The sequence below is a fragment of the Lichenostomus cassidix genome, chromosome 28 (genome assembly GCF_008360975.1).
Source record: "Lichenostomus cassidix isolate B80296 chromosome 28, HeHo_3.0, whole genome shotgun sequence".
Taxonomy (NCBI): Eukaryota; Metazoa; Chordata; class Aves; order Passeriformes; family Meliphagidae; genus Lichenostomus; species Lichenostomus cassidix.
In genome coordinates, this window is record NC_139508.1 from 5036016 (window position 1) to 5057199 (window position 21184).

The following is a 21184-nucleotide window of genomic DNA, read 5'->3' on the forward strand; positions in this document are numbered from 1 at the left end:
GGCTTGGCCCTGCCTGCAGCACACGTGATCGATGGGTTTGTTTTACAAGTGCTTTGGCCTCATCTGCACGGCGTTTGTGAGAGTTAAAGTGTTTTCCTTGGGCTCTGGCCAGAAGGGCCTGGATGGTGCCAAGAAATAAAAGTCTTTCCTCTGGGAAAGCTCTCACTGCTGCAACTGCCAGGTGGAAAACAGGGGGAGAAACCTTTCCCAGCTTCCTGGGCATGATCCCTGAATCTCCCAGGCAAAGTTTGTGAGAGGAGTGAGGTGGTTGAAGGGGGCAGGGGTGGGAATTGACCCTCTCATCACCACAGGACACCACACACGCCAGGGTGAATGACTAGAAAATAATTTATTGAAGAAACAGAAAGCTGCAGAAATACAACACAGTCATGACCAGTAGAGGATGAACAAATAGAGATTAATTTTTTTCCTCTCTTTTAAAACCTGTTGACAGGCTGGAGTTAAGTTTCCTGATAACTTCCCCTGCATGAGTCATTGCAAAGAACAAGGAACAAACTCCAGAGCACACAGCACAGTTTGGATAAAGTGCCTGACACATAAGACTCTTTTTTATTTTATTTTTTTTTCTTTTTTAACATTTGTAAATAGCTTAAACAAATATAGTTGCAAGACACAGAGGAGTAACAATTGCATTTCGCTGTAGAATAAAACTTATCCCATGAGAGTAACAATGAAGCAGCAGCAAAAAAAAATTAAATTAATTTAATTAGAAGGAAAAAGTAATTTTAAAAACTCAGAGATGTGGCCCTCAGACTGTGTGGGATGAGGACAAGCATCACCTATTGCTATACAGGAAAATGAGCAATGTTTTCTGGAGGAGGCTGGGCTGGCAGAGCTGGGGCTGTGGGTTCTCCCTGGCTGGTCTGGATTCTGTCTGACTCTTTTGTTTCCTTTAGAAATCAAAGGGGAAAAAGGAAAAAAACCCCAAACCAAAAAAACGAAACAAACCCAAATTTTGTTATTTGAATTTTTAATTTCCTCTCTTTACAAGCCTCAGACAAAGATGTGAGAGGAAGCAGATTCCTGGTGGCATCTCCTGCAGGTCCAGCCCCATGGCCAGGTGTTCTCTGAGACAAGGGAAAGGAACCAGCTCCATGCTGGGGATGTGTGGTGGTGACAGGGAGAGGCAGATGGGGTGGTGACAACCCAGTGGTGCCCAGTGTGGGTTGGGCAGAGAGGTGATGAGGAGCTGATCATACTCCCCACCCGGATTTGGGATATTCAGGAAAAAGGGCGAATGGCGATTTTTTGGGCAAAGCCGTTTCTCCCACTCTGTGCCAATGTCTGGTGTAGCTGTTAGCGCAGGGAAAGCTCAGCTCTGGTTGTGCCAGAGTGGGGTAAAAATGGTTAAAACCAACCCCACAATCCTCCTGCTTTCCCAGCAGGATGGGGACGGCGCTGCCCCACTGCTGGCAGTGAGGTTTCAAAGCATTGAAGTCATCGTTGGAAAACTTCCACCCGAGGAAGAGCTGGAGTGGCCAGGGAACACCACAGGTAATGCAATGACCCAAATCCCTGAAAACTTCCACAATTCAAGTAGGAGACAGTGGCCAGGATGAGCCAGTAGGTTTCAGTGGGAGATCCCAGGTCTCCTCCTCTTCCTCACTGCCCTCTATCGCCCTCAGAGGTGTTCCTGGAGCCTTGGGTTGGCTCCTGCTCCCCACAGCACACAAATGCCCTTTAGATGCAACCCTGGTCAAGAGAATTGTCTTTAGGACAGAGCTCGGATTGTCATTACCTGCAGGGAAAAAAAAATCTTTGGTATCGTGGCAAGTTGCTCCTCCAGGCATTTTGGTTGGTGTGGGCAGCAGGGACAGCCAGGTCCTGGCATGGGCAGGGCTCAGCTGAGCCACAGAGCCCTGCTGGGATAAAGGACAGGGAAGAGAACTCAGATCTTGGCTTCTCTGGGGTCTCCCAAGCCATCAGTCCCCAGGATGGAATCCAGCTGGTCTCTGTAAGCTCCAAGGACTTGCTGGGGGTTGTATCCAAGCCTGGCCAGACCTTCTTGCAGCTGGAATCGTGGTCTTGGCCTTCAAGCTTGTCTTGGTGGAAAAGGTCTCAGAGGAGGAACTGGGATCTGGGGAGATGCAAAGCTCCCTAGAGGGCAGGAGGGCTGGTCAGCAGATGAGTGGTGCTGCTGGAACCATCATCTCCTCCTAAAAGCCACGTTCTTGGTCAGTGGGTGCTGAGATTCTCTGTTCTGGCCACAATGATGGCAAAGGCTGCAGGGACACAGCACCAGACAAGAGCTTCAGACTGTAAAACACCTTCCTTGCCTTTTGGGGGCCTCTTTGGTGGGGCCTGAAGAAGCTGAGATCTCTTTCCTCGTGGTGAGCTGAGCTTTGGGTCCACCTCGAGTGGCAAAGAGGTTGGAGAGGGATGAGGAAGCAGCAGTTTCAGGGAAATGCTCTGGGAATGGCACCACTGCCTCCTCCAGGTCCTCATCACCCTCCTGCTCCCCAAAGCTGTGATTCCTTCCTGCTCCTCTCTTCCTGTCTATAAGCAGGGAGAGGAGGAGGAGCAGGGGGAGGAAGGAGACACTCAGGGCGTTGAATCCAGACATTTGCAGGAAGCTTCAAAGACCTTCCAAAGTGCCCTGAGACCTCCTGGTGGGTTGGGACCCTCCAGGGCCTCTTCCACTGCCTGGATTCTTCTTCAGCCAGGGCAGATGTCCTTGCACAGAGTGAGAGCCAGGCTGGTGGCACAGGAAAGTCTGTCAGGGACAGTGTGCTGGGTGTGCTTCTGACCCAAAACACATTCTTGGGGACAAGGACCCCAGAAATGGGTCACTCCAGCAATCCCCGGGTCCAGCTGGGCCTTGATTCAACACAATCTTCAGCCCTTCTTTCTGTGCAGGGCAGCAGCAGAGGCAGGGCTGTGAGGTTATCCCAAGGGTGGGGATTTGGGAGCATCACCTGCACAGGTCTCAGCCCTGAGGGGGTTTGGGGTGCCCAGGGCTGTTTCCCTTGTCTCAGAGCACACGAGGAGCCCTGTGGATTTGCCAGCTCAGGTCGTGGTGGTGGCTGATTGTCTCTCCTCCTCTTGGCTGCACTTGGGATTTGACCCACAGAGCTGGAGAAAGCAAAAAAAACCAACCAAAACCCACAACCTCCCCCAAAATAACAAAACCCACAAAGCACAGCGAGGAGCCAGACCCCAGAGGAGGGGTGGGATGGGTGGCACGGCAGGGTCCCATGTCCAGATTCCCTTACCCTGTTTGCTGGGCATGGGGCCAGGCCGTGTCCCCCACCCTCCCCAGGGTTCCCCCAAGCAGCCCTCACCTCCCACTGCGGCTGCCATGTGATTTTCAGAGTGAGGAAAGGAAGAAAAGAGGTGAAGGAAGAAACCGAGGGGATAAACGATGACTTTTCCGTGGTTGTGAGTTGGAACAGAACCATGATCCATGCAGAGAAATCTTCATCAACCAAAAACTCGTGGACAAAAAAAGCACAGTTTGTCCCCTCCCGCTCCCACCCGACCACCCCTCCCCGAATAATTATTACATTACTTCAAGAAAGAGTATATTTTTTTCATGCATAAATCAAATTCTCATCTTGTCTTTTTTTTTTTGTCTTTTTTTTTGTCTTCTTTAAATTACATTTGAACACAGAACACATATAATAAATACTCTTGTACGACATGACTCAGAGAAAAGTAACACATCTGAACGCAAAGGTATCGTCATCATTATTAGTTTTTCTTTTTTTTTCTTTTTTTTTTTAAAAGGACTTGTTTAAATATGAAATCTGTAAACTCCAAGGGTCCTTTTTTTTTTTAATCTTTCTCTCTCTCTTTCTCTCTCTCTTTCTCTCTTTTTTTTTTAAATCGTGAAACTATCCAGCTTTCATTTCCTTAACATTCAATATGTCTCCCATTGAACGCATCAAAGAAATAAGAACATGCCGTCTTCTGCAAAATTATAATTTAACAGTATAAAGCTTCAAGTCACAAATTCCAAAAACTAGCTAAGTAATTTTTTTTTATCACATAAACTATACATTAAATATTTTGAGGTATTTCAGAGAACATTGTCAAAGGCTTGTAAGGTCTGTGCTGGGTGGCAATGAAGGCTTTCTCCTGCATAGAGAACGTCTTTGGTATCACAAGCCAGGGGGGATTGGGGACAAGGGGGTGGCATGGCCAGGAGAGGGCAAGCCCTGGCCAAGGCAATGGTGTGGAGGGGGGACAGGGGGGACAGGGAGGTGACAGGGTCTGGCTGGCCCTCTCAGGCTGCCCAGCAGGATGGAGAACCTGGATGGGTTTGCTCTCACCAGGGGTGTTAGAATCCTGGAATCTCCTGGGATCTCCTGGGTTGGAAGTCACCCCCAGGATCACCAAGTGCAGCTCCTGGCCCTGCACAGGACAACCCCAAGAATCACCCCAGGGTTGGCCCTGGGCAGCTTTGGTCCAACTCAAAGGAGTCGCCTTGGCCGGAGCCTGAACCAGACAGGTCCAGTTCAACCCAAGTTTTCCCTAAACTGGGCATTCTGGGGATTGCTGGGGAAGAGCATCCAGAGGGATCTCCTGCTGCCTTTTGCTGAAGCCAAGGGGCAGAATGGAGCAGGTCTAGCTGCACAGATCCTCCCTAATGAGCCAAAACTGCCCCTTTGGGGACAGGGAAACAGCTCCTACTTAAAGGATTCACAGCTCCAACTCATTCCCTAAAGGAAGAGTTTTTGGAGAAAGCCCAGGCTGAGGCTTTCCACTGCTCCTGCCTTCGTCTTTCCAAACAGAAATGCCACAAACTGTGCTACCAAAAGTGGGAACTGAAGCCCAAATCTAAGCTGAGCAAAGCAAAAACACCCCATGAGGAAACTCACTTTGTCACATCGTGAGGAAACTTTGTCACCTTCTGCAAGGTCCCAGCAGCAAGAGGCTGGAGAAGGACACGGAGCAAAGCCTTTCCCTGGGATCAGTGCCCCTGGACAGCAGCTCTGTGCTCCTGGGGCAAGAGGGGCTGGATGGAGGGACCCTGGGGACCAGGTGGGGGGACACAGGGACATCTGAGAGGGGAGACATGCCAGGGAACCAGCACCTTTCCTGCAGCGAGGGGGATGTTTTCTCTTCAATCAGGACAAGGGTTGGGGTTCTTTCCTTCATCCCAACACCCAAAGACTACGAGAGCTGTGGGAATCTGTCCCGGTGGAGAGCTGAGGTAACAGTGAGTCTTAAGGATCAAAGCAGAGGAGCAAAGAAATGGCCACACACCTTTGGTACAAGAAAAAGGCACTCATCTACCACGCTGCCATCCCGGAGTCGCTCGCTCGCCTCCTCCCTCGCTCTCTGGGGACTCGACAGGGCCAGGGCTGGGGCTGGGGGTGGCCAGGGTGTCTCAGCCAGGCTGGGGGGCTCTCGGCCAGCCCGGCCATGGGGAGCAGGGAAAGTGGCGTTTCCAGCACAGACCAGACAAGGCAACAAAATCTTTGGTATCAGACGTGATTTTCAAATCACAAAAATTGAAAACTCAAGTGAGGTAGCCTTTAGTCTCGGGTTCTCACTAGAAATGTCTTTGCATCCTTGAGGGCCTGTGGCATTTACTCTTTTTTTTTCTTTTCTTTTCTTTTTTTTTTCTTTTTCTTTCTTTTCCTTTTTTTCCCTTTTTTTTTTTTTTTTTAATTTTCCTGTTGTGTTTATCACTTCCCAAACCAAGGCCCCCTTCCTGGCTTTTCAGCCCTTGAATACTACTCGATGGGGTTCAGGAATCCACCACCATCGTCACCACGTCACGACAAGACAAGAAGAAACAACATTAGGGGAAAAAATCAGTGGCGGGGAGCGGGGTCCTGGGGGGATGAGATTCCCATTAGGTTTTGGGTTCTGGTTGGCAAAACACGCTGCGGCACCTGCCCCTTCCCGCTCTTCCCTCTCGCCATCCCTCTCTCCCGCCCTCTCTTTCCAGGTTCAGTTTGGTGTGACCATGTCCAGTCTGACACCCCCCAGCCTCTCCACCGCCCACCTACCCCAGGAGCTCTTTGGTTCAAGACGTCCTCTGACCCCACCAGTGACCAGGCTGGTCAGGGCTTCATGTGCAGGGGTTTTTTCTTTCTCTCTTCATTCTTTTGTCCTTTCTTTCCTCTTTTTTTTTGGGGTGCTTTTTTTTTGGTTTTGGTTTTGGTTTTGGTTTTTTTTGGTGAACACATACCCTTTTCTTTTCTTTGTTTTTTCCTTCTTTTCAACAAGGTGCCTTCCTGTGACACAACTGATCACTCTCAAAGTAAAGTGAATCGAAGAAAACATAGCGCTAGAACACAGATGGTACTTTTTTACCCGCATAAATTCAAGAGTGTCCCCTTTTTTTTTGGTTGATGGTTGGTTTTGGAGGATTTTTTTTCCCCAAGTGGTGGGGAAAGAAGGGGACCTTGCCTCCCCCTTCATCCCCAAGCCTCTCCCAGCCCTTCCCTGTCCCCAGCGGCACCTCCTGCTCGTCCCAAGGACATCCTGGGCTGGCAAGGAGCCCTCGGGGGGCTGGGAGAGGGCTGATTGTAAGGGTTTGGCCTCGTGATTGCTTTTTTATATGGCACAAGTCACCATCGAGAGCTCGGAGGAAACGATCCCTTTGAAGCTAAGTACCATTGCTCCAGAAATTCGCGTTTAAGGCAGGCTGTTAATTGGCACAAAAAAAAAAAAAATCTGGTGTCTTTTTGGTAAGTTGCCGGTCTTTGTTGAGCTTGTTTGGTTGTGGTTTCTGTTGTTATTCCTTTTTTGGGGGGTTGGTTTTTTCCCTTTCAATCTCCTTGGGGAGTTTTCCCCCTTCTCACACCCAGGGCTGGATTTCGCCACCAGATCCCTCGGATTTTTCTTTTCCCACCGTGCACCGACGTTGGTTCCCAGGAGGGAATTTTTTTTTTTGGTTGTTGTTGTTATTGTTGGGTTTTTGGTTTTGTAATTTCTTTGGTAACAGAGATGAAGAGTGGGGGGCAGGAGGGGGCAAAAGTGTGTGTCAAGGGGCAGATGGGGCAAGAGGCAAAGCCAACAAATCTGCTTTGTCTGTGTCCATTCCTCGGCTGAAAAGTGAACCAGAAATCCAGTGGTGAAAGGTGGAGCCAGTCACCGGGAAAGGTCAGATCCTTCGCTCCAAGTCTCTCCTCCCGTCTCCTTTCGAACAATTGTTATTTTTAAATACCCGATTTCTGTAGCTAAAATGTGCTTCTTTGACCTGCTGGGGCGCCGGGCGGCACGGAGCAGCCGGGGTCCCCTCGGGATGGGGCGCTCGGGTCCGTGGAGGCAGGAAGGGACTCCTTCACCGTGGAGCTTCTCTGGCAGGGATCTGGGACCGGGGTGCTCTCGTGGGTTGGGGGTGAGTGCATGAGGGGCCTGGGGTGTGGCTGCTCCTGGGGTGTCCCGGGGGGATCAGAGGGAGATGTCTGTGGAGGAAACACTACGGGAATGCCCTCAGCCAGGTCTGCAAAACCCTCAAGGCAGGGAAATGCTGAGTGGGGATTCCGTGGGGAACCTGCTGCACCTCAGTGGGGGGAAACCTTCAGCACCCAGCGACCTGGCAGGAGCCCTCCAGGCACACTGGGAGCCCCTTCCCTGCTCAGCCCCTTTGAACCATGGCGGGTTTGGCCCTGGTTCAGTGGGGTTGTGCCAGAGCCCAGCCCATGATGCCACTTTGTGTGTCACCCCCACCTTTACCCTTCTGCTGTGGGAGCCGTAAGGGTGGCTGTGACAGGGGTCAAGGTTGGGTTGAGGGGTCAGGGCAGGCCTCTGTCCCCAAAAACCTTCGTGGGCAGGTGAAGACAAGGCTCTGTGATCCCCAAGGACCCCCAAGGACCCCCAAGGATCCCCAAGGACCCCCAAGGACCAGGGCTACTTCCAAATAGTGCCTCACTTGCATCCCACATCACCCCTCACTCCACACGGGTTTCCTCTGAGCCCTCCTGGGGATGGAGCTGACCTGGTCACAAACTCTGTCCCTGCTCCACGAGCTGGCAGGACGTGGCAGCAGGAGGTGACAGCAGGAGGTGACAGCAGGAGGTGGCCCAAGGCCCATATCCATGGGTGATGCCCGGCTGAGGGTTTGAGAGGCTGATGGACTCACCCCAAAAGCACCCACCCCAGACCGGCCATGCGTGTGAGTCTGGGGTTGGCTTTGTCATGAGGGGGACGTCCAGGAAGGGGCAGGGAGGGCTGGGGGACATCATGCTTTGGAGAAAGTGCTTGTAGAAGACGAGGGGACCCCGGGGTTGGCGCCTGGCTCCTCCTGCCAGCGGTTCATGCACCTCCGGCGGGCGTTCATGAAGAAGTTGCTGACGGTGTTGAGCTCCAGGCCCAGCTGCTGCGAGATGGTCATCTGCATCTCCTTGGACGGGCGCTTGTTCTCCTTGAAGATGGCGATCAGGGTGCGGCGCTGCAGGTCCGTGAAGACCAGGCGCTGCTTCTTGGGCTGCAGGCTCCTGTCCTTCTGCTGCTCCTGCTCCTTGCGTTTGCAGGCTGGAGACGTTCAAAAGAGAGAACAGGGCTGTTAGCTGGGGCTCCCCACCCCGGCCTGCTTGCAGGCTGCCTGGCTGCCTCCCGAAATCCAGGCCCTTCCCTCCAGGAAACTCAGAAACTCACTGGCTCGTGGCCCACCTCTCCCTCCTCTTCCTCCCTGTGCCTCCTGAGTGCCTGCTGAGATGGGACAATGGCCTCCTGTGACACCAGGGTGACAACAGCCTGGGGGAAGCCCAGGAAAAGTCTCAGCATCTCCAGATGACCATGAGATTAGAGACTGAGGAAAGCCCTGGACTGCTCTGCTCCCAGGGCCTGGCTGCTCGGATCCATCTCTACATTTTGGGGGTTATCCATCAGCCTCCCTCAGCAGGGTCTCCCTCACCTCCTCATCCCCTCTGTGGAGCTCCCTGGAGGACCCAAGGAACTGGTGTCACTTGGCCACCACATCCAGCTGCCAGCTCAGAAATGCAGGGAAGAGCTGGGGACAGGGACGTTATGGAAAGGTCAATCTGCAGCCTCCATGTCCCACTGCAAGGACCGATCATGGATCCACCTGCTCTGGGAAGGGGTTTTCCTGCCTGAGTCACTGGAGGCTCCAGGAAATTCTGTCTCCCCAGTGTGCCTTTGCTACCAGATCCTCTGGCACATTTGTCAGTAAAGAATTAAAAGATTTCCCTGCAGGTTTGGCTTGAGCCAAAGGTCAGGACAAAGGGGCTGTCACATGGGGAAGGACTGCGAGAGCCAGGAAAGCCCCCCTGACCCCACCGTGCTGCAGGGGGACAGGGGGGGAGGTGAGTAAAAGAAAGAAATATATGAATTTCAGTTGTGCACAGTTGGTGGAAGAGGTGGGACAAGGGGACCTTCACCGTCACATTTTCCTAGAAAACCACAGAATGGTGGAGGTGGCTGATCCAGTCCCTGCTCAAAGCAGGGCTGACTCTGAAGCTGTTGAGGTTTGATTTAGCTGCTCAGGACTCAACCAGACATGGAACTTCAGGAACCTGAGAAGCCATGGGCAAGGCAGGGCATGGATCTGACCCTACACAGCGGGGGACAAAGCATTTCCTCCCAGAAGCTCAGAAAAGGGTGAGCAAACCATGGGCTGAAGACTTCCCAAAGGAAGTCCCACTCTTGCCCAGGGCAGCAGCAGTTTTCAGCCTTTGGGGTTTCTTGGTTCAGCCCTTCCTAAGGATTTTGCAGCGAGGCCACAGCTCCTGTGGGGTGTTTACTCTCTGGCTGGCAGATTTCAAATTGCTTCCCTCAGGCACTTGCAGGAGCCTCTCTGACCTGGGGGGGTCAAAGGAAGCTCCAAGCTCCAAGCACAGAGCTTGGAGTGGCCAGAGGGCAAGGCTGAAATGCCACGGGGATGGGACAGCATGGGACAGGTATTCCCCTGTGGGAATAAACAACTTCCCACTCTCCAAACACACCTCCACGGGCAGGAAAAGGCAGCCTAGGAGTAAAAGAGGGTGTTTGGAGTAATTTCTACCTCACTAGAAAACAAGCAAGCTGTTCCTCCTGTTTTTCTCCAGCTGGCCACTACCAGCCCTCTTCACATCACCTCCAACTGAGAGAGGACATCCACCCCTTCCACACAGAGCTGGGGAAATCTGGAGCTGAGTGAAGCAGACAATCGATCCAGCAGATGTAGCTCTGTCCCAGCTGCTGGGATCGCTCCTGGCCTTGTCCCCATGCAGTGCTGGGAGCCACCAGCTCTGCTCCCACTGGGGCAGCAGCCAGGAGGCACCGAGCTGGACATGACCACTCTCAGTCCCTGTTAGTCCCACTCTCAGTCATTTCCTTTCTGCAGAGGTTTCATTTTCCACCTGTTAAAGCCAGTGGAGAACCTTCCCCTCCCTTTCTCCCACCCCAGGCAGGTTTGGCTGCATCACCATCCTTAGGGACAAAGGGACAGCCTGAGTGATGCCAGGGGACCCTGTCCCAGGGGTACCTTACTCAAACAGCCAGCAGAGAATGTGGAAACCTACCCTATGACCATCAGATGCTTGCAAAAAGAACAAACAAAAAAAGCCTTTATAGAAAATTTGACTTTTTTTCCAGACATGAATTAAAAAATATTAAAAAAAGACCCTCCCAAAACTTCCCCCCAAGTCAAACAACAGACAGAAAAATTCCCCCCACACTTGTTCCCCTCACCCACCCTCCCCACGCCCTCCCAGCACCCCTGGCATGCTCAGCTCCTTCTGTGTCCATCGTGGGCTCCTCACACTCCATCCACAGCGCTTTTGCTCTGCAGGATGGCACTTGGAATGTCTCCCACATCCCTACGGGACCTGTGGATGTGACCCAGCTGTCACCCTGCCCATCCAGGCTATCCTCTAGCTCTGCTGTCTGCTGGCACCCATTCCCAGCACAGAGCCGGATAGCCAGCCCAAGATGATCCAGCATTCCAGCTTTCCAGCCTTGCATTCCAACCCCCCTTTCAATTTTTAGGAGTGATTATTACACCCCAGTCTCCCTTGAATAACTCCAAGCTCCGAGGCAAACACGACCCATCAGGGCCTTGCTGGTAGAACTGGGCTCCGGCACTAAAACTGGTGCCACTGCTCAGGTGACATCCTGCACCCCACCCCTGGTATTTGGGGTTATTTTTGGCCCACGCTGCTGCCGGCGGCCGCATCCCACATTTCCTGTGCTCGTTTGTTTATTTATTAATTTCCCTTTCTGCTGACGCAGCCCACCATCCCTCTCCCCCAGCTCAATCTAATTACAGCTCCGCACAGCAGCGATCGATGGGGACGCTGCTCAGATCTATTTACGGCAGCCATCAAGCCCCCAACGGAGGATCTTTTTCCCATTCCCCATCCCTTGGGTGCTGCTTTACCAGGCAGGCTGGCAGTGGCTGTCCCCATGTCCCTGCAGGCAGCCAGGGACAAGGGACAGCCAGGGGTATGGCTCTGACTCCCACCCATCTCAGCCGTGGGTGAGGTGCTCTCTTTGTGCTTCAAAATCCTGTTTTTATCCACGTCCTAAGATCCAAACAATCCAGCCTTGGCTTTATGGTTTTTTTTCTGTCACATCCTTCCTGGGTCTCTGGGTCTGTGGACATTTCCACTACTGCCCCTGCATTGTGTCCCCAAAGTACAGAGTTTATTCCCAGGCTTGTCCTGCTCCTGCTGGGGCACAGAGGACACAGGCAGTGCCAGGACCAACAGTGGGAGAGATGGATTGAGGTCTGCCATGGCCAGAGGGATGCTCTGTTGGCCAATAAGGGGTTAGGCTCACCCACAATGGCGATTTTCTCCTCCCTCCACCTCTCCCCAGCTCATTTCATGCCCTCAAAAGCCAACCAAGGAGCCCAGAAGTGACAACGAGGAGCCACCAGATGCAGTAGGATGGGGTGACAGCACAAACCCTTCCACACATCAGGCATGAAATCCCATCCCTAAGGCAGCTCTGACCTGGCTGCAAAAAACCACAGAGAGCAAAGGCAAAGAGGAACCTCGGGCAGGGAAAGCAGGAGGAAAGAGCTCCAAAAGCAGAGGCATCCCACCCTCCTCCCCGGAGGATTCTGCTCAGGGTTTCTGCCTCCCAGGAGCCTCATGTCAGAGGGAGCGCATTTTCCTTGACTTCACCTTGACAGCTCCGAGCAAAATATCTCCCAAATCATTTCAGAGGGGACATAATAGAGACAATCAAACGGCTGCTGCTCGGGAGCTGCGATTATGCCTCACAGCGTGAACCTCGCGAAGCATTTAACTAATACCTGATGGCTTTGCAGGCTTCCGCAGCCTGCCAGTCCTTGCTTTCTCTATTATACCCTCAAACCTCTGTTTTTCGGCCCCAGCGTGCTCTCCCTCTCCATTCACTTGCAATACAACCTGTAATTTTCTGCCCACTTTGCTTAAGTGCTGGTGATTTGTTGAAATCACAAAAGACAGCCAGGAGCTTTCAGAGCCAGCACGACCGGCTGTAAGCAAGGTTAGGGGGGAAAAAACACACAAAACCCACCAGTTTCTCTCTTTTTCTCCTTGTCAAATCATCTCCCAGGGGTGGAAGGGGACCAGGGAGCATTTATGGGCTCAGAGGGAGGTGGAGGATGGGATGGACAGGGGGAACCTGGATGTGGTTGGTCGGGACAGATTTTCCTGGTGCAAAGGTGGGATGGGCTCATTCTGGTGGTGGACACTGGATGGGAAATGGCCCTGAGCAAAGCTGGCTTCTCTCCAGGCCTTCAAGACACGTCCAGCCTCAGTTTCCCCTTCTCCTTGAAGAGGCAGAGGTGGGAGTCAGTCTCTTCTCCCGAGTAACAAATGACAGGACAGGAGGAAATTACCTCAAGTTGCACCAGGGGAGGTTTAGATTGCATATTAAGGAAAACTTCTTCATGGGAAAGGTTGTCCAGCCCTGGCACAGGCAGTCCAGGGAAATGGTGGAGTCATCACCCCTGGAAGAGGTAAAAAATTCGTGGATGTGGCATTTGGGGACATTTTTAGTGGTGAACACGGTGATGGTGCTGACGGTTGGATTTGATCTTAGAGGTCTTTTCCAGCCTTAACAATTTCATGGTTCTGTGATGTCCCAGATAAGGTGCTGGGTGCTCCTGGTTCAGCCCCAACCCACTGTTCTGGAAGGTTTTGGGAGCTCTGAGCAAACAGGGATGAGCCCAGAGCCTCCCACAGGGTCTGAATGAACCTCGTGGCATTGGCTCCCCCAAAGCTGGAGCAGAGATCAGGGAGCTTTGTCTCCAAACCAGAAATCCTTCGGTCCACAGTGGGGCTGGCAGGGCTGCTGGGGCAACTGTGAGAGCTTGGTTTGCCTTCTCTCTGCACTGCAGGAAAAGAGCCCAAAGAGATTTGACACAAACAAGGGTCTCGAGCAGAAATTCAGCTCTTCTCCAGTTGGGAGGACACAATGCTGACAGGACAGGCAGCAGTATACAAGAAAAGTGCTCAAAAAACAAACCTCAACTTTCTTTTTGCCTTTTTTTTTTTCCTGAAATACCATTTAGTTCCAAACACAGATGAACACAAAGGCAAAGGGGATGTGGTGTCAACCATGGAATGACCAGAGCAGAGCCTGCCCTGTAGTGCCCATTGCCGGGATCCCTTAGATTTCAGCAGCACATGATAAAAAGCCCAAAAAAACCCCAAAACAACACCTTCTGGGCTCCAAAGCCTGTGGGGAATTTTGGGTGCCCTGGTCCCCCAGCATCTGAGCCACTCTGGAGTTAAAAAAAGGAGATGGGAGGCCGTTCAGTGAGACGTGATCAGGAGCCGCGATGTGTCTGCAGAGCCTCCCAGCCCTGCCGGGTGGGAATGACAGAGCCCAGCCAGAGCTGCCAGCCCCACACGTGTCCCTGTGCCACGTGTCCCCGCCTCGGTGGGGCCAGGCTTCCCCGCGGGTGTCCCTGGGCGCCCGGGGAGGACGAGGAGAGCCCCTGGTCATTGGTATGCAGCCAGCGCTGCAGGGGGAGCCGCTTCCCCTAGCCCAGCAAATTAAATCTTCCTCTGAACGCTGCAAATGAGGAGATGAGATGAGACAAAGCGCTGCCGCCTGCACTTCCCTTCCCACGCCGAGGGTTTCGGTGGCTCATCCCAGGGAGCAGCTCTGATCCACCGGATGGGGCTGGGAGGCTCTGCCAGCCATCCCCACTGACCACCCGACACATTGCCCACCGCCCAGGGGCTGGCAGCGGGAGGGAAGGGGCTGGAAGGTGCTGGAAGGGAAAGCACAAGCCCTCCATCCTCTGCTCGGGTGACAAGGGTCCTTCCCGAGGTGGAGGTCCCATCTCTTCCTGATTTGGGATCAGCAGAAGCTGGGGGAGACTGGCAGAGCCTCCAGGACACATCATTTCCCCTCCTGCACTTCTCAAGTGTGGTGTGTTTTTCCATGGGTGGCGTTTTGAGCTTTCTCAGCACTGAAGCAGACGAGCTGGTCTGGTCTGAGGGCAGCTGAAGGGACACAAAGGAGCTGTGGCTCCTTTGCAGCTGGGCTTGGCTCCATCCCTCCACATTCGCCCTGGTTTTATTCTTGTCCTTTCCAGGTGAGCTGTCCTGGCCCTGGTGGCAGCCACCAAACCCCTCTCAGGGACACCGAAACAGTTTCACATGACGTTAAAAGGTGAGTTTGTTGCTGAAAGCATTTCCTTTCTGCAGAGGTCTCATTTTCCACTTGCTTTTCCAGAGACCTTTGTAAAGGCAGACCTGGTGCCCTGCTCTGCTCTCCCCAGCACCCAGGGGAACTGGGATCAGCTCACGGCTCTCCTGAAAAGTCGCTTCCCCCATTTTGTCCTATTTCCTCCCTTTCCAGGCCTTTTGTTGGCTGCTGTTATTGTTCCAGTGGAGAGCACGGCCATCGGGAGCTGCTGCTGGGACTGGCCAGCTGCTGGTGTGAGGCAGGGCTGGGCACTGCAGCCCTGGGAGAGCTCCCGGCTGCTCGCTTCTCCTCACTCCTCTCCCGAGTCACCACCACTTAGCGTGACGAGAGCAAATTGGTGCTAATGAAGTGCCGGAGTCAGGCAGCAGCCGGCAGTGCCCGGAGGGATGGCAGCGGCGGAGGGGATGAGGTGCGGCTGGAAAACCTCCGTCCCCTGAAAGAAGTTTTCCTTGGAGTCAGCGGGACTTGCTCGTGCTCAGCTTTGGTGCAAGAGCCCCAGCTACAGAACCTGGGGGGGAAAGGGGACTTTGGGGGTTGATTTGTGGGGGTTTTTTGCAGTTGCAGGAGGGGGGTGTTGGGTTAGAGATTAGGGAAAGGTTCTTCCCCCAGAGGCTGCTGGGGCACTGCCCAGGCTCCCCAGGGAATGGTCCCTGCCCCAAGGCTGCCAGAGCTCCAGGAGTGTTTGGACAATGCTGCCAGGGATGTCCAGGGTGGGATTGTTGGGGTGTCTGTGCAGGGCTGGGGTTGGACTGATGATCCCTGTGGGTCCCTTCCAGCTCAGAATATTCCAGGGTTCTGCCATTCTGCGAGAATGAAGCCTGGACAAGGAGCCTGTGATGAGAATCCAGGGTGGCATCCCTGTGACACATGTGGCTGAGGCTCCTGTGCATTCCACTCTGTCCTCATCCCTTCCCACAGGAAAGGAGCAGCCAGGATCTCCCTTTGGCATCAGGGATTCCCACCAGCCTGTTCCTGCCTCCAGCAGCTCCTGGACCTGGAACTGAGCAGGGACGATGAACGAGTTCAGCACCAATGACACATCTTTCCTTGGAGGGTGTGTTGGTCCTGAGCTGGTGTCAGCAGAGCTGGTGTCCAGAGATGGCCCAGAGCCATCATCAGCCACAGAACGTGAGCTGGAGTGAGGGAAAAAGCAGTGGGGGAAAAACCCCAAGAGTTTCCTGCATTTCCTGATTAAATCTGGTCCCGGGTGGATTTATCGGGTATGAGATGGGAAGGTGCCTTGGGACTTGGCTGAGTCAATTCTCAGTGGGCTGCTGGATTTCTTCCTCGGCGGTGCAGGGAAACCCCGGACAGTCAGTAATCCTCTGGGGTGGGTGTGCAAGGTTTGTGTCTCCAGGACCCTCTGCAGGTGGGTAGGATGATCTGCACAGGGACATTGGCTGCTCTGGGTTATCCCTGAGCTCCAGCAGTGCATGGCAGGAGGGAGATCCAGACTGGAGCCCTCCCAAGGTGTGTGGCTCTGCCCCAGGGAGCCCCCAGCTCTCCAGGCAGTTCAAAGCCCTCTATCAGCCCATGTCACAGCCCAGCTCTGAAGTGACCCCAAATCCCAGGTGTTCCCACCCAGCACAGAGCCAGCATCAGCAGCAGGTGCCCAGCCTGACCTCCACACACTGAGCAGGGTTTGGGAAATCCCAGCCCTGAGCACAGAATGGGAGATGAACTCATGGAGATCAGCCCTGGGGAGAAGGATTTGGGGGTGCTGGTGGGTGAGAAACTCAATCTGCCCCAGCCATGGGCACTGAAACCCCCAGAAACCCCCTGTGCTGGGCTGAGCCCCCAGTGTGGGCAGCAGGGATGGGGGGATTCTGCCCCTCTGCCCCCTCAGGTGAGACCTCACCTGCAGAGCTGCCTCAGCCCTGGGGAACAACATCAGCAGGACATGGAGCTGCTGCAGCCAGGCCAGAGGAGGCCATGGAGATGCTCCAAGGGCTGGAGCCCTTCTGCTCTGGGGCCAGGCTGGGAGAGCTGGGGGTGTTCACCTGGAGAAGAGAAGCTCCAAGGAGACCTCAGAGCCTCTGCCAGGGCCTGAAGGAGCTCCAGGAGAGCTGGAGAGGGACTAGGGACAAGGGATGGAGGGACAGGATATGGGAATGGCTTCCCATTGAAAAAGTGAAATTTAGATGGGATATTGGGAAGGAATTCCTGGCTGTGAGGGTGCTGAGGCCCTGGCACAGGTTACCCAAAGCAGCTGTGGCTGCCCCTGGATCCCTGGCAGTGTCCAAGGCCAGGTTGGACAGGGCTTGGAGCAACCTGGGCTAGTGGAAGATGTCCCTGCCATGGCAGAGGTGGGACAGGATGAGCTTTAAGGTCCTTCCAACCCAAACCGCTCTGGGATTCTCTGCCAGCACCGGGACAAGACCCCATCCTGCCGCTCGGGGCTGGGGTGGCCCTGTGGGGTCCCGGCGTTGGCCCCCCAGGTGTGTCCCCCCCTCACCCCTCTGGCCCAGGGTGACACCGGCTTGCCTCGGGCCGAGAGTGAGGAGGGGTCCCAACCCGCTGCCCCCCCACGCCGGAGCGCTGGTCTCGCCCTGCCCCTCCCCGCAGCCCGGGAATGGTTCGTTCCGCCCCGCCCCCCTCAGCCGCTCTGGGCTGTCCCCGCTGCGTTGGCGCCCCCCTGCGGATGGCCGGGCGCACACCCCCCCGGGGCGCAGGCAGTGGTACGGCCCGCCACGCCCCCTCCGTGCCCAATGGACCCGCCCTCCTCACCCCCCGCGCTCGGCACAATGGACCGGTCCTGCCGCCCCGCGCACACGGGATGGAGCGATCCACCCCAGTCCGGGGGGGGTGCGGGGAGAGGAAGCCCTGGGAGCTGCGGGAATGGCACTGCCGGGCCAGGGTACGGGGCAGGGAAGGGACACTGCCCATCACTGCCCATCACTGCCTCATCACTGCCTCACCATTGCCCCATTACTGACCATCACTGCCCCAGCGCTGCCTCACCACTGCCTCATCACTGCCCATCACTGCCCATCACAGCCTCATCACTGCCCTATTACTGACCATCACTGCCCCATTAGTGACCAGCGCTGCCCCAGCACTGCCCCATTACTGACCATCACTGTCCAGCACGCCACATCGCTGCCTCATCCCTGGCTAGCACTGCCCCATCGCTGCCCCATTACAGCCCCATCCCTGCCCCACAGCTGACCCATTGTCACCCTCTGCAGTGTCCCACCGCTGTCCCATCACTGCCCAGTGATTTCCCATCACAACCCCACCACTGCTCCACACATATGAGGCAGGGGGACAGGAAAACCACCCCAAACCCCCACCGAGCCCCACAGCCACCGCCCCGAGCCCCACCGGGACCCCGCTGCCCCCCGGGGTGTCCCCAGCCGTCCCCCCACGCACGTGGGGCCGCCGTGGCGTGGCCGGCGCTAAGCCAGTGACTCTTAATACACCGGCCCGGCGTTATTAGTGCAGCTCCCTAGGCATTTCCCGCAGTAATTGCACTGATCTGCCAGGGATTATGCGCTGCCACTGTAACGATGGATGATGTTTTAATTTGAGCTGGGCATCTCCGGGGAGGGCAGGGCAGCACCGAGACCCCCAGCGCTGGGGAGGACGCAGAGCCCTTTCAAAGTCCCGCTGGGGGGTGAAGGGGCTGCCCAGGGGTGTCTGAGGGTGAGGGGCAGTCAGAACCTGGACCCCGCTGGTCCATCAAGCGATGCTCTCGCTGGGAGCTCAGCCAGCTCCGCAACAGGGTTCCAGCACTGGGACACCAGTGATCCCAGCTGGATGGGCTTCAGCTTCCCCGGCGTGGCTGGGGAGGGCCATTCCCAGCTCCCAGATCGCTGCTGGGGGCGTGAATGAGCACAGTCGCTGCCCCCCGGGTCCTGCTCCCGGCCCCATCCTGCCGAGGGGGAAACCCACCGGGAAAAGGGCTCTTGCCTCCTCCCCTCTGCAGCCAGCAGAGAAACTCCCTCCCCACCGTTACCTTTAAAAATGACCCCCACCCCGCGCTGTTCCTTCTGGTAAGGCAGCAATTAATCACGGCAAGGATGGGATAGATTTGTAATCAGCTCCCCCCTCCCACCGCCCCCCATTTCGCAGCCCTGGGTGTTTTTCCTGCCCCCCGCCCCATTCCGTGCGGGGATGGGGCCAGCGCAGCCCATTGATCCTGCCCGGTCGATTTTATTGAAACTCCCACGAGTGGCTTTAACTGCGTGTTGGATATTGCTGGCACATCACTTTGATGGCGACGTGACCGGCGGGAGCTCGCGGGCAGGTTTGCAGGGAGGGCTGCGGGAAGAGGGGGATTCATCCCGAAGGAACTGCGCTATTCCCTGCCCTGTTCCCTGCTTTATTCCCCGGCCGGAGCTGCTCGTCCCCAGGGCTTCCCCCCGCAGGTGGGACAGTGGAATGTGACAGCGCAGCTCGGGGAAGGGGCTTGGGGGTAATAAAGGGAATGGTTTCTCTCCCAAAGTGGCTGGGAAAGGGGTTGGGGTGTAAAACGGGTTAAAAAAGAAAGGAGGAGAGAGAGGGAAAAAAGGAAAAAAAAAAAGAGAGAAAAGAAAGAGAAAAAAAAAGAGAAAATAGAATAAAGAAAAGGAAGAGAAAGAGAGAAAAGGAAGAAGAGGAAAAGCAGAATGAGGAGATGCAGAAGAAGAAAAAAAGGGAAAGAAAAATAAATAAGAAAAAAGATAAAGGATAAAGAGAAATGTAAGGAAATGAAAAAGAGAAAGATAGGAAAAGGGGAAAGAAAAGGAAAAAGAAAAGAAAAAAAGGGAAGCAAATGAAAAGAAAAAACGGAAAAGGAAAGAGAAAGAAGAGAAAAAAGGAGGAAAATAAAAGGTAAATATAAAAAAATTAAAAGAAAAAAGAACCCCACAAAACAAGGAGGAGGAAGAGCAAGGGGAGGAGAGGAGGGAGCGAGGGGACCCGCCGGGTGTCACAGCTCTGCCCAAGCCCAACGCCCAGCAGCCCCTTTGTTTCCCACCTTTCATCCCCCTTTCCCTTCCTTCCTCCTTTCTCCGGAGCCACTCCCGGGGAGCTCTGCCAGGTGACAGTGACACTGCCTGGGGGCTGTCACCTCCTACCCGGGATACCCGGGCTGGGCACCTGCGGGAGCACCGGAATGAACCCATCATCCCGAGAAAGCACAAACCCTCCACAAACACCCTGAAAATCCTCTGGAGTATGAGGCTGAGTTGGGCATCTGAGCCCCCCAATTCCCTAAATGTGCCCCCGAGGTCCCTTTTCCAGGGGGATGACGGTGCTGTGACAGCCCCTCAAGGCTGTTCCCCCAAATCCCAGCTCACCCCCAGCTACACACAGCGGGGCAACCACCTCACCACGGTGCAAAAAACCAGAGCAAATAAATAACCTGGGTTTTTTTTTGAGGTGTTGAAGGCAGAGAAACCACCAATTTGGGGTGGAAAAGGCCGTTATGGTTTTGGGGAGATACTTTCAAATACTCTCCAGGAAAAACGAGGTGGTTTGGAATCAGCTTTCCTCGAGTAAACGCCTTGATTTTGATGATTTATTTTTCAGTTTCTGGTTTTCTGGCTGCCCGTGTGTGTTGGCAAGTGAGCAAGCAGCTTTGGGCGATCCAGCAGGAATCCAGTACAGGAGCTCCCCTGGGAATAGCAGGGTAGGGATTCACTGCCTTCCACTTGAGAAATGTCAGCAAAATCCTGCAGTTTGGCCCCCAAAAGAGGATTAATGTCAGGCATTGATCCAGGGATCCATTTCCAGAGGCCCTGGGGTGACTCTGAAGCCTGGCAGGGCAGTGCCACCATCCCACCCTCCCGCTGTGATTTGGGAGGCAAAAGGGGAAGAGAGTCCCCATTCCAGGGAGGCTTTGGAAACACAAGCCACCGAGTGTCACATTCCAGCCAAACCGGGCCAGGTGCTGCTCCATCCACAGAGCAAAACCCAGTGGAGAGCCCTTCCCCATGCCACACTGGAATTTATCTGGAGGATGCCAGGGCAAGCAAGAGACCCTCGGGAAATGGGAAAAAATACAGAGTAGGGCCAGATTTATGGGAAAATTGCAGGGATGGGATGCTGTCATTGCTTTCCCCAGCTCTGTGCTGGGGTCTGCGCTGCTCCACAGCGGGAGCAGCTTCCCCAGAGCCGCTGAGATCTCTGTCAGCCCCTGATGCTATCGCCCGTCAGCAGCTCCCGGTGCATTTGCAATTTTATCCCTAATGGAGAGACTTCGCTCATTACCTGCTCTTTATCGGCCGGGAGGAGCGTGACTCCCACAAAGGGACCTCATCTCCTGGCTCGAAGGCTCTGTGCCATTGCGGAGTTCCTCGGATTTAAGAACTGGTGCTGCCAGAGCAGCCTCATCCCCACTGCTTCCCTGGGAAACTGAGGCACGAGGGGGGCTGTGGATGCTCTCAGCCCACGGCCACATCACCAATTGTGTCCCTTCCACGTGGTGGCACTTGGTGTGGGGAGGCTTTGGGACATTTCCCAGTGGTCAAAGCCAACCTTGCCATGGCCCCTGGCTGCCCCAGACTATGCCCTGCCCTGCTGGGCACTGCTGGGGGGGGATCCTTGGGGACACCATCACTTTTGGAGATGACTGTGGCCCCAGGTGTTTCCCCTGGTTTTGGGGGTTTTATGGGGTCCGTGACAG

General features: G+C 54.6%; 1 protein-coding gene across 1 annotated transcript in view; it reads right to left on the bottom strand.

Moving 5' to 3' along the window:
- Positions 1-330: 330 nt before the first annotated feature.
- ONECUT3 (one cut homeobox 3) overlaps positions 331-21184 on the bottom strand; it is a 29924-nt gene continuing 9070 nt past the window's right edge. The window contains exon 2 of the mRNA XM_085040258.1: positions 331-8454. Within this exon, the coding sequence (XP_084896384.1) occupies positions 8162-8454 (293 nt within the window). The 3' untranslated portion in view covers positions 331-8161. The remainder of the gene's footprint in view (positions 8455-21184) is intronic.